Genomic DNA, 13977 nt, shown 5'->3' on the forward strand with positions numbered 1-13977 from the left:
CTTAAAAACAATAGAGCGGTATTCTAAGTATAGCTAAGGGTGGCACATCGTCTAGAGACGCCACTGCCCTAAATTCGTAATTATCGAGACACCAAGTTAAAACATAATTATTTTAAAAATATATTTTCTTATTTCATAATAATAATATACTTAATGATAATTACGTATTAATTATTACGCATGTTCAAGTTGTAATAATTACAAGATAAAAATAACTTTTTATACTTATACAGCGTTTTTAAATTTTCTGTTGAATCATATAAACTTGACTTGACTAGCTTAAACGATCAAAAAAAAATGTACTTGATAGAAATAATACTGAAATGTCATATTGATTTCCATAGTAACGCACGTATATATTAATAATTTAGTTGCTAGGACCCAATTAGCAACCAATAATAGTTTTACTTTTTACAGATTTCTTCCTAAATAACTTTTCAAACAAAACAGAATTAACTGAAAATGAAATCAATTCTACGGGGGGACATGCTCGTCGAAGGTCAAAATTGAGTTTTTATTGTATTTTCAAACCATGATCCTGGACACGCCTTAAACGTTGTAGATAATCTATTTATATAATTTTGAAGCCTTATTATCCTTTATAGTTATTTTAAACATTTGATGACTGCATGAAGTATTTTTGTTACATAAAATAGTATTCTTTTAAACCTCTCGCTCTAATGTTTTAGAATATAGTCATATTTCGGTACAAAACTGTGCAGTGGTGTTAAGATTTTTTACATTTATTAATTTTTAAACGCATTTATAAAACCATTAGTATAATTTATTACGAGATAATTTTTGTAAAATATTCACGATAAAAAATTATTTTGATAATCTCTGTAATCCCAAATTTGACAAGAATTAGGCATTTTATTATTCAAAAAATCGGCAAGATTAACACATTTGAAGATGATTCTAAAGATATTTATTATAAGCTATGTCATTGACCATTTAAGTGTGATAAAAATCTTATGAATAATGATTGCTTTATAAGAATTATTGACCTAAGAATAAGGTAGTGTTTTTTTGAAATACGCCATTTCTTTTGTCATTCCCTAGTGGTTAAGCTACAACATACGGCCGTAGCCATAAAACGACAAACTATAATTAAAGTAAGGAGTAAAATTATGTTAACGCGCGTGTTTGAACATGTACCTCACCGAATTTTTTTTTATTTTTTTTTAAACGATACATGTTCAAACACGCGCGTTAATATCATTTTACTCCCTACTTTAATTATAGTTTGTCAATTTATGGCTACGGCCGTATGTTGTAGCTTAACCACTAGGGAATGACAAAAGAAATGGCGTATTTCAAAAAAACACTACCTTATTCTTAGGTCAATAATTATTATAAAGCAATCATTATTCATAAGATGTTTATCACACTTGAATGGTCAAAGACATAGCTTATAATAAATATCTTTAGAATCATCTTGAAATGTGTTAATCTTGCCGATTTTTTGAATAATAAAATGCCTAATTCTTGTCAAATTTGGGATCACAGAGATTATCAATATAATTTTTTATCGTGAATATTTTACAAAAATTATCTCGTAATAAATTATGCTAATGGTTTTATAAATGCGTTTAAAAATTAATAAATGTAAAAAATCTTAACACCACTGCACAGTTATGTACCGAAATATGACTATATTCTAAAACATTAGAGCGAGAGGTTTAAAAGAATACTATTTTATGTAACAAAAATACTTCATGCAGTCATCAAATGTTTAAAATAACTATAAAGGATAATAAGGCTTCAAAATTATATAAATAGATCATCTACAACGTTTAAGGAGTGTCCAGGATCATGGTTTGAATATACAATAAAAACTCAATTTTGACCTTCGACGAGCATGTCCCCCCTTAAAGATGACTAATAGTATTAAAAAAATGCATTAGAATCGTGTTTCGATATATTCTAAAAGTTTCAAATGTCTAGCTAGTCGGGAAGTTAGTTAAAAATCGATTGCAAGATTTGTACCGGACAAATAAGGAAACGTTGTAAAAATGACAACTATTATATACACAAAACTGCTATCGGCGGCAATCTAGGGTAGTTTATCATATTTTTGTATTGGGGTATTATAATTGTTACAATAAGTTAGCCGTCCAAACAGTTTAATCTACCTTAAAAGTTAGCACAGCCAAGATAGGTGCTGTTGAAACATAACACTTATTGCAACAATTACAACTAACTTATTGTAAAAATTATAATACCTCAATACAACAATATGATAAACTACCCTCGATAGCAGCTTTGTGTATAGAATAGATGCGCTGGAGACATTTTCAATATAATATTATATCGATTCGCCTGCAAATAGTATTTATATTTTTTGTCGATTTCAGAAGTATTATTTTAATATATTTTAAGAGGCTACTTGCAATAAATTCATTTTGCCCTGGAAATGGCCCTGATTATTGTATTCGCCATTCTATGTTATGACAATAATATTTAAAGTTATACTTATTTTGGCGCGTTTGGGAAAACAAATCAGAGTGTATTTTTGGCGTGTGACGCCGATGTAACGCGTTTGGCGGTGACGGAAGTTGCGCGTGCCGATGCAACACAATTTATTATTATGATTATGCATTAAGATTTGAGGCTATATTTATATAAGTATTATTTATAAGTAAAATTATATATCAATAAATAAATAGATTTTGTGAACGTTGAGTTGGTAAATAATTCAAACAATGGTATGTTGTAAATTTACAATATTTAGACACTTCATACACAAAAATACATATTTTTACAGTTTAGGATAATATATGTCGTATATCCCATGTCAATTAATTTATTAGTGGTTTATAATAATTGAAGACAATAATAATTATTATGTTTCATCACAAAAGCCAATATCACGTTTCAGTTAAACCATTAAATAGGCTATGTTTTACTTTTGATTTGTAATAAATTATTATTGTTAAAGAAAATAGTTGTACAGTCATCTGTTTAAGTAAAGATGGTCGAAATACCGGTTTGCTAAATTTTTCAAACACAGGTTTTGAGATTTGTTTTTCTTCCAAATTATTTTATTTATTTATTATTTATTCGCATACATAATTATTATTGCTATAGTACCTATATCGATAAAATACCCTTGACACCGAAATGAATACAATCAATAATCATAATAACACCCCAATAAAATTTGATTTTTTATTAATATTCATCATCAGCACTTCTGAATCGATTATAACCGCTGTAATATGGCAAAGATGAGTTTGTTTTTCAAATGAAATACTGTAGCCCACAAAAAGTTTTGTAAGGCTAGAATATTCTAGAATCTAGAAACTGAGTATTCGACCAATTAATAAAATTATTACTGTATTGTAATACTTAAAAGTATTAATTATTAATTCATTGTATTTGTTATTTAAATTGTTATCTTACAATATGAACTGTAATTTTTTTGATTAGTAAGTAATCTATGTTAAATTTTAACATAATATGAAATTTTTTTGTACTACGACGTACTTTGGCATAAATTAGTTAATAAAAAAAATATTATTTTAAAATTACATGGTTAAATTAGCCTATTGTTTTACTATACGTTATTTAATTAGTTATTTCGTCATTGATGATATCCAATATTATAATAATTAATTAAATCTTCAAAAATGCATTGATTAATTGTAAAAAAATACGTTTGAAATGATTATTTTTGCTGTTAACAGAATAACAAATGTTTTTTTACTGTAGTAATGACAATATTTGAATATTTGTATAATCTAAATCAAGTTGGTTATTTTACCTTGTAGTAATGGCGTAGAAATCCTGTGTTTTGAAATGTAAACTGCGCCTGTTCACGTCTAACTCGCGTACTTTGTTGTGCAAAATGTCGATTCGAGTCTATTGTTTTGTATAATTTGCTGCGATGCCGGCGTCAAGTGCTACCGAAATATTAATAAGAATGTTTGAAATGGCCCAAACACTCTTCAGGAAACTGAGAACGTAGTACAGTGATAAAATCGATATTTCTTACATCATTGGATAGGGGTGAATCACCGGCGAAGAAAAACCTCCCTAATACAAATACCTACCTACCTAAAACGTTGTAGGTAGGTAATTTTACTATTACTTTTACCTATTACCTATTATTAAGTAAATAATATGTTATTATCATTGTATTGCCATTTGTATTTGTTTTTACAAAGATTGATTCAAATTTTATTAATAATACATAATAATATATTTTTTTAAGTTATACTTCATTTGGCGCGTTTGGGAAATCAGATAAGAGTATATTTTAGCGTGTGACATGTAACACATAATTTATTTTTTCACACGAAAAAAAACGCACTCGATTAGATTCGAACCACCGATTGTTCGGTTATCAGCCGAACGCACTACCTTTACGCCACAGTATGATACTGCAATCGTGACGATTATACAGTATAATATTATAGTTTTGAATTGTTTCGTTGCCTAGGCAGCGAATTTATTATTGTAGGCCATTTGCAATTCCTTACGATTAAACGTCAGATTGACATTTGGTACTTTAAAAATAAAAACAACGAGAAACCATTGTATAATTTAGTAATATAAGTTAAAGTGTATAGAAATAAACCTACGGCGTTCCAATAAGCGGTCCTTTTTCTTGAGTGTGTAATTTAACAAGATAATTAAGAGCTAATCAAAGAATCTAGTTTATCACAAGTTTTGTTACGCCAAAGAAGTATAACTTCTAACGCGCGTACATAAGTACACACACCGATTTTTTACTATTACATGATAGCCTGGCTTTATAATTTTGATAGTTTAATATCCATTGCGGGCGAATACATTATGCGAGGAACGAGACTATTTTTTGTGAACCGCTTGATTGAAAGGTTTGATATCGACTACCTACTCATAATAGTATCAAATCATCATCATCAGCATGAATATATTCATTTCTCAATGAAGGCCTCACCAAGCTGATTCCACTTCTCTCGGTCCTGGGCGTTTCGTTGCCACGTACTTCCGCAGATCTTAATCATTTCATCGATCCAGCGGCCTCTAGGTCTACCTTGCGGACATTTTGCATCACTTGGGTACCACTGGATGGCTATTTTTATCCAACGATTGTCCCTGTGCCTAAAGCGCAAAGTGTTCAACCACTGTGCTTCCCGTAATCACATATGCGTGTGAAACATGAACCCTAAGTAAAAGAGAGATCCAGAAACTTAGAGTAGCTCAACGTGGTATGGAGAGATGCATGCTGGGCATAACGCGAAAGGACAAAAAGAGGAATTAAATATATTCTATTAATAACCATGTCCTTGCTTTTTCGTGGGTGAAAGATGCTTGTTAGTAATTTTTAGTTAACACCCAGGCTTTGAGAAAATCACATAAATATAATATTGTGTCCACACCGGATCGAACCCAGAGCTCCCGGATGGGCGGATTACGCACCACGAGAGCCGCCTAATATAAGTAGGTATTATAACCCCCCCTCCGTAAAATACAATAGTTTGATAGGTACTTACATTGATAATTATTATTAGGTTACAGATATTAATTCTTTTGTGTCATGTGAAAATATTTTCCTTATTTGAGTGAAGAAAAGACGAAAAAAAGAAATAATATGTAAGGTGGTAGATATCTAATTTTTTCAAAAAGTGCCATTTTTCCTTTCTCCTCTGTTCTTTCTTACGTTTTTGTAGTTTTTGAAGTTATACTTCTTTAGGCGCATTTGGGAAATCAGATCAGATTGTATTTTTGGCGTGTGACATGTAACACATAATTTATTTTTTCACACGAAAACAAACACACTCGATTGGACTCGAACCACCGATTGTTCGGTTATCAGCCGAACGCACTACCTTTACGCCACGGTATGGTGCTGCAATCGTGACGATTATACAGTATAATATTATAGTTTAGAATTGTTCCGTTGCCTAGGCAGTGAATTTATTACTGTCGGCCATTTGCAATTCCTTACGTAAACAAACGATTTCACGTCAGAATGACATTTGGTACTTTAAAAATAAAAACAAGATATACCATTAAGTACCTATATAATTTAGTAATATAAGTGTATAGAAATAAACCAACGGCGTTCCAATAAGCGGTCCTTTTTCTTGCGTGTGTAATTTAACAAGATAATTAAGAGCTTGTCAAAGAATTTAGTTTATCACAAGTTTTGTTTTTATTTTGTTACGCCAAAGAAGTATAATTTCTGACGTGTGTACATAATTACACACACCGATTTTTCTTTTGTACGGCAGTTAACAAAGTAACGGTGAACCATTTGTTACGATGTTCTTAGACATCGTTAGAGACAAAGCACACTGCGAGTGGCCGTGCGTGGCGTGAGAAGTGTAAAAAGCAAGTGCCGTTCAGGCCCCTACGCTGTGCGCTCATCACACGGCTTCTTGCAGCGTGCTCCGCCTCTTCGATCTTTTACAAAGAGTAGATGAATGGTTAGAGTGTAAAATGATAGATGACAGTCATTTTCCTTTTACAATATTGTCAAGATTCTTTTTTTAGCTTATAGGAATAATATATTTTTTTGCCTTTCAAGCAATACATCAGGCACTGCGCTAATAATCAAACCTATGTACCTATTAAACTGACCACTGTGAACAGGCCGAATTCAAATTAGCAATTATACCCGATGCGGGTAGAAGAATAGTTTTCAATAAGGCATATTTTCTCAGCCACACAATTTTCATTCGACTAGCATCAAGTAGAGTAGTTTGCGTGCCAAAGTCCTTAAAGAAATCTCGATAGTAAATGCGAGGTATCCATAAAGGCATCTAGAAAAAAATACGTGAAAGTCTGACACCGCGAGCATTTTATGAGTTTTACGTCAAAAATATGTACCGTTATTCTATAGTATGTAGTGTTTATTTATATTTTACAACACAAAGTCTTATTAAATTTATTGTTTTATTAATACAGTAATAGTTAAGTAAGTACAGACATTAAAAATTAACATTAATATTAATTATTTTGTATTTTTCTCTATAGCCACACATTTTTATATAACATGGCAACACTTTGAATATGCTTTGAATAAAGAATCAGCTGTCAAAACAAAATATTTTGGATAACGCCTCTCTATTTGACGTTTTGTCAATAGTATCGTAGTAAAATCTCAAAATAGAATAGAAAATTCACCAAAAATGGAGCCAATCGTAAAGTTTCCCCTTATAGACAAGATGGAGTTCATAGACGACCCTCAAATGAAGCGATTGGCTAAATTCTTTCCGAAAATACAGAAGAAAGAAATTAGACCTTACGTCAAATGTAAGTTCTCTCCATGTTCTGTCAAAATTTTGTTGTTTTTCTTCCCCTATCGATGAGTAGTGGCGAACGGTGGAAGTAGGCTGTTAAGATCCGACATAAATAGTGCACACTAAACTTTGCCCGTCAAACGTATTTTGTTTTCATTGAACTAAGTAGGTACAATGTGTAGATAGTGTTTGTTAGTTTTTAAAATTCAATTAACCTAGCCTAATCCAAGCCATAGAAGATAACAATCGTTATTGATTAGGTATGGTCTGGTTTATGCAGGGTTTAATGAATTTAAAAAACAAACCAAAACTATCTGTAAGATCTACCTATACCTAATTCAACGAAAACAAATAAGTATGGCTGAAAAAGTGTGCACTATTTTTGTCAGATCGCCCATAGCATACCTAAACTATTATGGTTTGGTTCAAGCCAATTAATTAGAATTTTAAACTCACAAAGTTAAGTGTGCACTATTTATGTCGGATCTTAACAGCCTACCTCCACCCTTCACTGCTGATAATCGTAGATTGTATGCAAGTGACAGAAGATTCATACTTTTTGTAATCTTGGCCGCGCGGCTTTAGCATCGGCCTATAGCGTCGTGGGTCCCAGGTTTGAATCCTGGGTCTGACAAGTACACATATTGTTTTTCAATATGTGTGTGAGTCAGGGTATGGACCCAATAGATTGAGCAAGTGGCTGACATCCGTTGCGTGTAAAAACAAAATCTGTTAATACAAACATCTACTCTGTGGAGGCCCATATTATGATATTAGGATTGGACATGGTCGGATAAAATGAACGGATATCAGAACCAGTGGCGGCCGGTGGTTTCCAAAATTGCTTTCATTGGGGGTGCACTAAAAATTTTCTTACCTTATTTAAAAAGCATATCAAGTCAGCGTTGTTTCTGTTTAGCGAACACCTCAATCACTTCTCATTAAAGTCTTGAACTGTTTGTAAAAGTTTTTTCTCAATGCTTAACACAGGTAGACATTTTAAGTCAGTCCTGATTCATGGTAAGTATTTCTGAAAGACGATTTAATTCTTTTAATGGTTGAAAAACACTTTTCAATTTCCACAGATGTCATCGGACCATCCTTTTTTTATTCTGACTCTTATTATTATTATTATTGATAAAGTCTACGTTTACCGACATCATTTTAAAACACATACACTTCTCTTATTGAACTATAATTATAAGTATTAAGTATTATAAATCTTTTATTCAAAATTTATCATTTTAAAACACACACACTTCCCTGATTAAACAATAAGTATATATATTGTTATGAACAAAACTATCGAAATAACGTGACAAAACACCTAAAAAAGCCGACTATACCGACGACGACAGAAATCATACTGAATTGTATGTAAGAAATAATATTTGAAGAAAATATTAAAAAAACAAAATGGGTAACTATCGATTGTTTTGAATAGGTAGGTACGTATTTTTCGACTCTCGACAAATCGTCAGTTTCTTCGTCTACAAAAAGCAATAAAACTCCAGCAAAATGCCTGCATTGTTAAAAATATGACATCATGTTAATAATTCACTTACTTTGAAAAAAAACATGGTAACTAAGATTTTAATTTTTTATAAATTATATTCAAATATTTGCAAATATAGAACGATTAAAGGATCGATCCAAAATATTTATGTTGATAATCAATTTGTATTCAATATCAGCCTATTTTCAATGAATTTATATGAGATTTAAATAAAAAAAATCTATTTTTTTATCAATCCTGCTAAATCTCAGTTACTACATTTTTCCGCATAACTTTTGAGCTGCGTCCCAAATGGTCATAAAATTTTGTGTATTCATGAGTTATTTATCGTTTTCACGTGTCGGCTTGAACTGTTATTACCCAATGTAATATGAACGCCAAACTATGATCCATATTTGTGCGTTCACGACGAGCGCACGAATTCGGTGACTGTTCACTGAGTATATGCTTTTGGTATAAATTTACATGGATTAAATTGCGATAAACGAGTGATGACTTATGAATAGCATTGTTGCACATTGAGTGATGTTTAGGAAAAAGCAGTGCAGCGCACATGCATGGTGTTAGAGGAGCCGCCGCTGATCAGAACAATGCGTTTTGAATTCGGAATGGTGACATATAAACATAATATATCGGAAAATACCCCTTATGGTTGTAATACATTTATATTATATGATGTCATACTATAATATAATATGTAATCTGGATTCAGTGACTCTGGAAGAAATGCAGGGAGAAAACAGTAACAGGCTGGATGCCATCGCTTCGAATCCTTCGTCTAGATATCACCTGCTCGCCGTTCGTCACCTGCTCAGGCTTTTACATCGAGAGGCCATAAACACAGATCCCCAAGAGTTGAGGGAATACTTGGAGAGCTTGAAGTAAGGATAGACCTTATTTACCATTCTTCTTCTTTTCTTACAAGAATCCTTCACTAGTGTTGACACGTCTACCCAGGTTATGTCTGGATCCTGTAGCTACGCCGAATATGCTTTGTATATTGTATTTTGAGGACTTATTAACTTACTATGGACCCTGCTCATCGACATGTGGGTCTGTTTACACATGCTATTTTCTAAACAGATAAATGTGGTTGAAAAATTAACTCTATCAACATTAGAATAAGGGCCGTTGTTGAAATCTGCATTCACGTCTTTACAGCATTTTATATTGTGGTAAGGAATATTGTAAATATTCTACCTACCAGTAACGAAGGGTGGAGATAGGCTGTTCCGCCATAATTAGTGCATATTACACTTTGTTAGTCATACGTATTTGTTTTTATTGAACTAAGACTACAATTTACAGATAGTATTGGTTAGTTTATAAAATCAATAAATACTGCCTAAATCAAACCGCAATAGTTTTGGAATATTTTGGGCGATCCATCAAAATTATGCACACTTTTTCATTTATACTTATTAGTTTTCATTGGATTAAGAATACATATTACACATATTGTTAATTCATTTTTTTTAAATTCATTAAGCCCTGCCTAAACCAAACTATAATAGATAAAAAATATTATTCTATCTATAAAATATTCAAAGTTATGTATGATTTAATTGCATAATTTTAAATATTTTATAGACAAGTATTTTTTTTACTATTATGGCTTAGTTTTCGCAGGGTTTAATTGAATTTTAAAAACTAATCAATGTCATCTGTAAATTGTAGTCTTATTTCAATGAAAACAAATACGTATGGCTGACAAAGTTTAGTATGCACCATTTATGGCGGATCTTAACAGCCTACCTCCACCCTTCGCCACTGCTACCTACAATTCGATACGGGTGATTATTGCAAATTTGTAGTTAACTAATATGAATACGTGTATTAATTAAGGCTCTAAGTACCAAAAAGTAGTATTGCCTGTAGTTACAAAATACCGAGTCATTGCAGTAGAATTTAATGAAGCAGACCTTTTGAAAAATGTGGTTTCACAGAGTGAAGCAATCACGGCAGCTTCTATAATTTTAGGTATTAAGAACTCCCAAGTGGCCTCCAACCTGGGTGCGCCACTGTATTACATAAATAAAACACGCCAACGGACTTACAACGTCGAGAGGTTTAAATATTTTGCTGTATTTTTTTGGCTTGCTTGAGGCACTTAGACCATAGTTGAAGTTATTGGCGTTGGTATGTAGAACATTTTTCTATAAAAATGACAGTTTTTATTTTTTCGGTACTTAGCACCTTAATTAATACACATATTCATATGTTTGACCTATTTTGCTAACATACCTACTCACTTTAATATTGAGATTTTATATATGGGATTGTGTCCTGGAATAAGAAAATGAGTGGAAATCAGGGAACATAGAAATAATGGGAAGTACATTACCTTGTAAATGTGGAGAAGTATGGGATAATCGTAACACGTGTTAAAGAATATGTTATTTTAAAACCGTTACGTCTATAATCTATTAAATTTTGTCACGTAGCTGTAACGCGCATTCAATATTGGTAATAGTTAAGAACATTCCTGCGGCTTTTGTGTAGTATGACATTTGAATGAAAAATTGTTATTGTTTCCAGGCTCTCGGCTGAATGCTGCGACGAGCTGGCGTCCATTTTGAAGAATAAAAGCGTCTTCGAAGACATTCCTCAAAGCGTCAGACTGCGGCCTCAAATGGTCAGACTACGGTGGAAGATCGACATCTCATACTGGTGATTTACATTGTTTTTTGGGTACAAATTGAACACACAAACAGTGGCGAAGGGTGGAGTTAGGCTGTGGAGATCCAACATAAATAGTGCACACTTGTCACTCATACGTATTTGTTTTCATTGAACTAAGAATACAATTTGCAGATGGCATTGGTTAATTTTACAACGTTCTTATTAGCTCGTATTCTTGCTTGTCCAGTACAAATCTTGCAATCGATTTTTAACTAAGTTCCCGACTAGCTAGACATTTGAAACTTTTAGAATATATCAGAACACGATGCCAATGGATTCTTTTAATATTTTTAGCCATCTTTAAGTAGAATTGAATTCATTTTCAGTAAATTCTGTTTTGTATGAAAAGTTATTTCGGAAGAAATCCGTAATCCAATCCACTATTATTAACCCCTACCTAGACCAAACAGTTCACCACTACTATTTGAGGCATGTTAGGCTATCGCCAATGACATTAATATGGACGAATCATCTGGAAAAGAAAATGACACTCACTTCATTGTCGGGTCTGCCGAATAGCATAATCTGTTCTAACGCAATTACAATAAAGGTGATATTGCTATAAATTCCTGATGCTTTTTGTTGGATCTGCCGAATGGTTCGGTTCGAACGGGATCGCTCAAATGAACATTGACATTAGAAGCACTGCTCTAACGCCATTACAATAAAGGTCATATTGCTATAAATTCCCGATGCGTGATATCGCATAATGGAAATTGCGTGACTACCTGTACATGCGAATGCGCGAATTTACTTGCTAGCTACTGTATTGAGTGCGTCGTCCATTAATAATGTCATTGGCTATCGCATACTGAAATATCAGTACATTATATTATTATGATTTAACAATCTTTATTTTCTTTCTTTTCCACAGTCAACGAAGCCACGGAGACTCAGTCGATGAATCCTTGGACCAAGCGACTCGTGACTCTCTTTTACGGAACCGGATCCAAGTTATTCTACTGATCGAATTCTCGGATCAATCGAAACGAGTCATTTCTCTCAGTCTTCCGGCGTTGGAAAAGTTTAGGTTGGGCTTGTGCGATGCCATACGTAACGTTAAAACCACCGAAGCCAGATTTTTGAGGAGTCAGAGTAACTCGGGAGAGAACGCATGACGAATGCTCAAGAAGGTGTAATTATTAATATTATTAGAGAAACGTTTGAAGGTGACTCAAAAATAGGTCTCCTGCAGATCCATTCCAACCATTGGGTTACATGTAAATTGTACGTACGCAGTTCGCCGTATCACCGCCTGTATTATAATAAAATAATTAAGTATGTATATATCTTAACCAGTGTCTCTCAATCTGTAAGACGCGGCACACTTCTTCTTCTTCTTCTTCCACCCTGTCACGTCCTAACATTGGGGCACAGGGCAAGCACAAGTTGGCGCCACTTCCCTCGGTCCATCGCCAACTCCTGCGCCTCCCACCATGTCAGACCTGCAGCACGTAGGTCGCTCCTGCAGGGTGAGGGAGGGCCGGCCACGGCGACGGAACCCCTAAGGCTGTGCCACAACGGTACGAAGTGCCGCACTCCTTGGCGGCATTCGGAATACGTGTCCCAGCCACGTAAGACGTGGCATACTAGTGTACCGCAAAGGTGTGCCGTGAAAGATGAAATCTATAAATCTATCCGTATTATGTATTACACTATTAATTTAACTTTTTCTATGCCTCACGATATTACTATGGCAGTATCTGCAGGCAGTAGAGCAAAGCTCTTACTAAAATCGCTGTAATACCGATAATTTGTGGCTTAGTGACAGATGTCACTGTGTTTAATTTTTTAGATTATGAAAATCAATCGACAATGGTTAGTAATTTGAGTTTAAAGTCATTTTAAAGAAATTTATATGTGCGGTCTGTCGATCACGGCCTCATAGAGCGAGATAACTTGCTGAAGGTATAGAACCGGCTAACAGCCGACTTCCACTCTATGCAACTGTTATCTATTTATGTATAATAATTATTATGGGTTGCTGCCAAAAGTTGTCAAGTCGATAATTGAGGTATTTACAGTTAATAATGGATTATGTGTCTATATTATAAATATGTATGCTAGAAAAAAAATTAAAGGTCATCCGATATAATTATAGAACTTGCACGATATATAGAATTATGCCTGATTTTAGAGGGCATGTCAATCTTCAAATTACAATAATTACTCCATAACATGATTTCCAGACTTAACAACTTTTGGCAGTAACACCAACTAACCTAACCATAGGTCTGTTGAAAAAACAATATTATTTTATTGTTACCTATAGGTATTAAGATTTTATTTCTATTCATATTAATAAAGTATGTATATTTATGTTTATGTATGATTTTTATTTGGTGTGCCACGAAACAAATTTCCTTTCCCCAGTGTGCCGTCAAATAAGAAAGTTTGGGAGACACTGACCTAACCAATTAAGTAATACACGAGTTTATCGTATATTATGTAAATAAAAAAATATATTTCTTATAGTCCTCTTATTTTTATCAAAAATACACCGTGAGAAAAAGTATACTGAAGTCATCTTAATAGTCGTCGTAA

At 33.1% G+C, this 13977-nt stretch overlaps 2 protein-coding genes across 2 annotated transcripts in view; one reads left to right on the forward strand and one right to left on the reverse strand.

The window, feature by feature from the left end:
- Positions 1-3933, reverse strand: part of LOC147077248 (monocarboxylate transporter 12-like) — a 55574-nt gene extending 51641 nt beyond the window's left edge. The window contains exon 1 of the mRNA XM_085940771.1: positions 3767-3933. The gene's annotated coding sequence lies outside the window, so the exon portion shown is untranslated. The remainder of the gene's footprint in view (positions 1-3766) is intronic.
- A 3103-nt stretch (positions 3934-7036) lies between these two features.
- Positions 7037-13755, forward strand: LOC147077249 (uncharacterized). The gene is made up of 4 exons (XM_085941475.1): positions 7037-7248; positions 9464-9632; positions 11290-11421; positions 12308-13755. Exons 1-4 carry the CDS (start codon positions 7125-7127, stop codon positions 12549-12551), a joined length of 669 nt encoding a protein of 222 aa, XP_085797601.1. The 5' UTR covers positions 7037-7124; the 3' UTR covers positions 12552-13755.
- Positions 13756-13977: the final 222 nt, after the last annotated feature.

Source organism: Rhyacophila brunnea, unplaced genomic scaffold, assembly GCF_057557595.1.
Source record: "Rhyacophila brunnea isolate RB1 unplaced genomic scaffold, BYU_Rbru_1.0 scaffold_13, whole genome shotgun sequence".
Lineage (NCBI taxonomy): Eukaryota > Metazoa > Arthropoda > Insecta > Trichoptera > Rhyacophilidae > Rhyacophila > Rhyacophila brunnea.

Bases quoted from the DNA above. Each gene is read 5' to 3' on its own strand.
- LOC147077249 (XM_085941475.1), top strand. From the start codon at position 7,125: ATGGAGCCAATCGTAAAGTTTCCCCTTATAGACAAGATGGAGTTCATA. The intron at 9,633-11,289 runs GTAAGGATAGAC...TATTGTTTCCAG, and splicing joins GAATACTTGGAGAGCTTGAA to GCTCTCGGCTGAATGCTGCG. The intron at 11,422-12,307 runs GTGATTTACATT...TCTTTTCCACAG, and splicing joins AAGATCGACATCTCATACTG to TCAACGAAGCCACGGAGACT.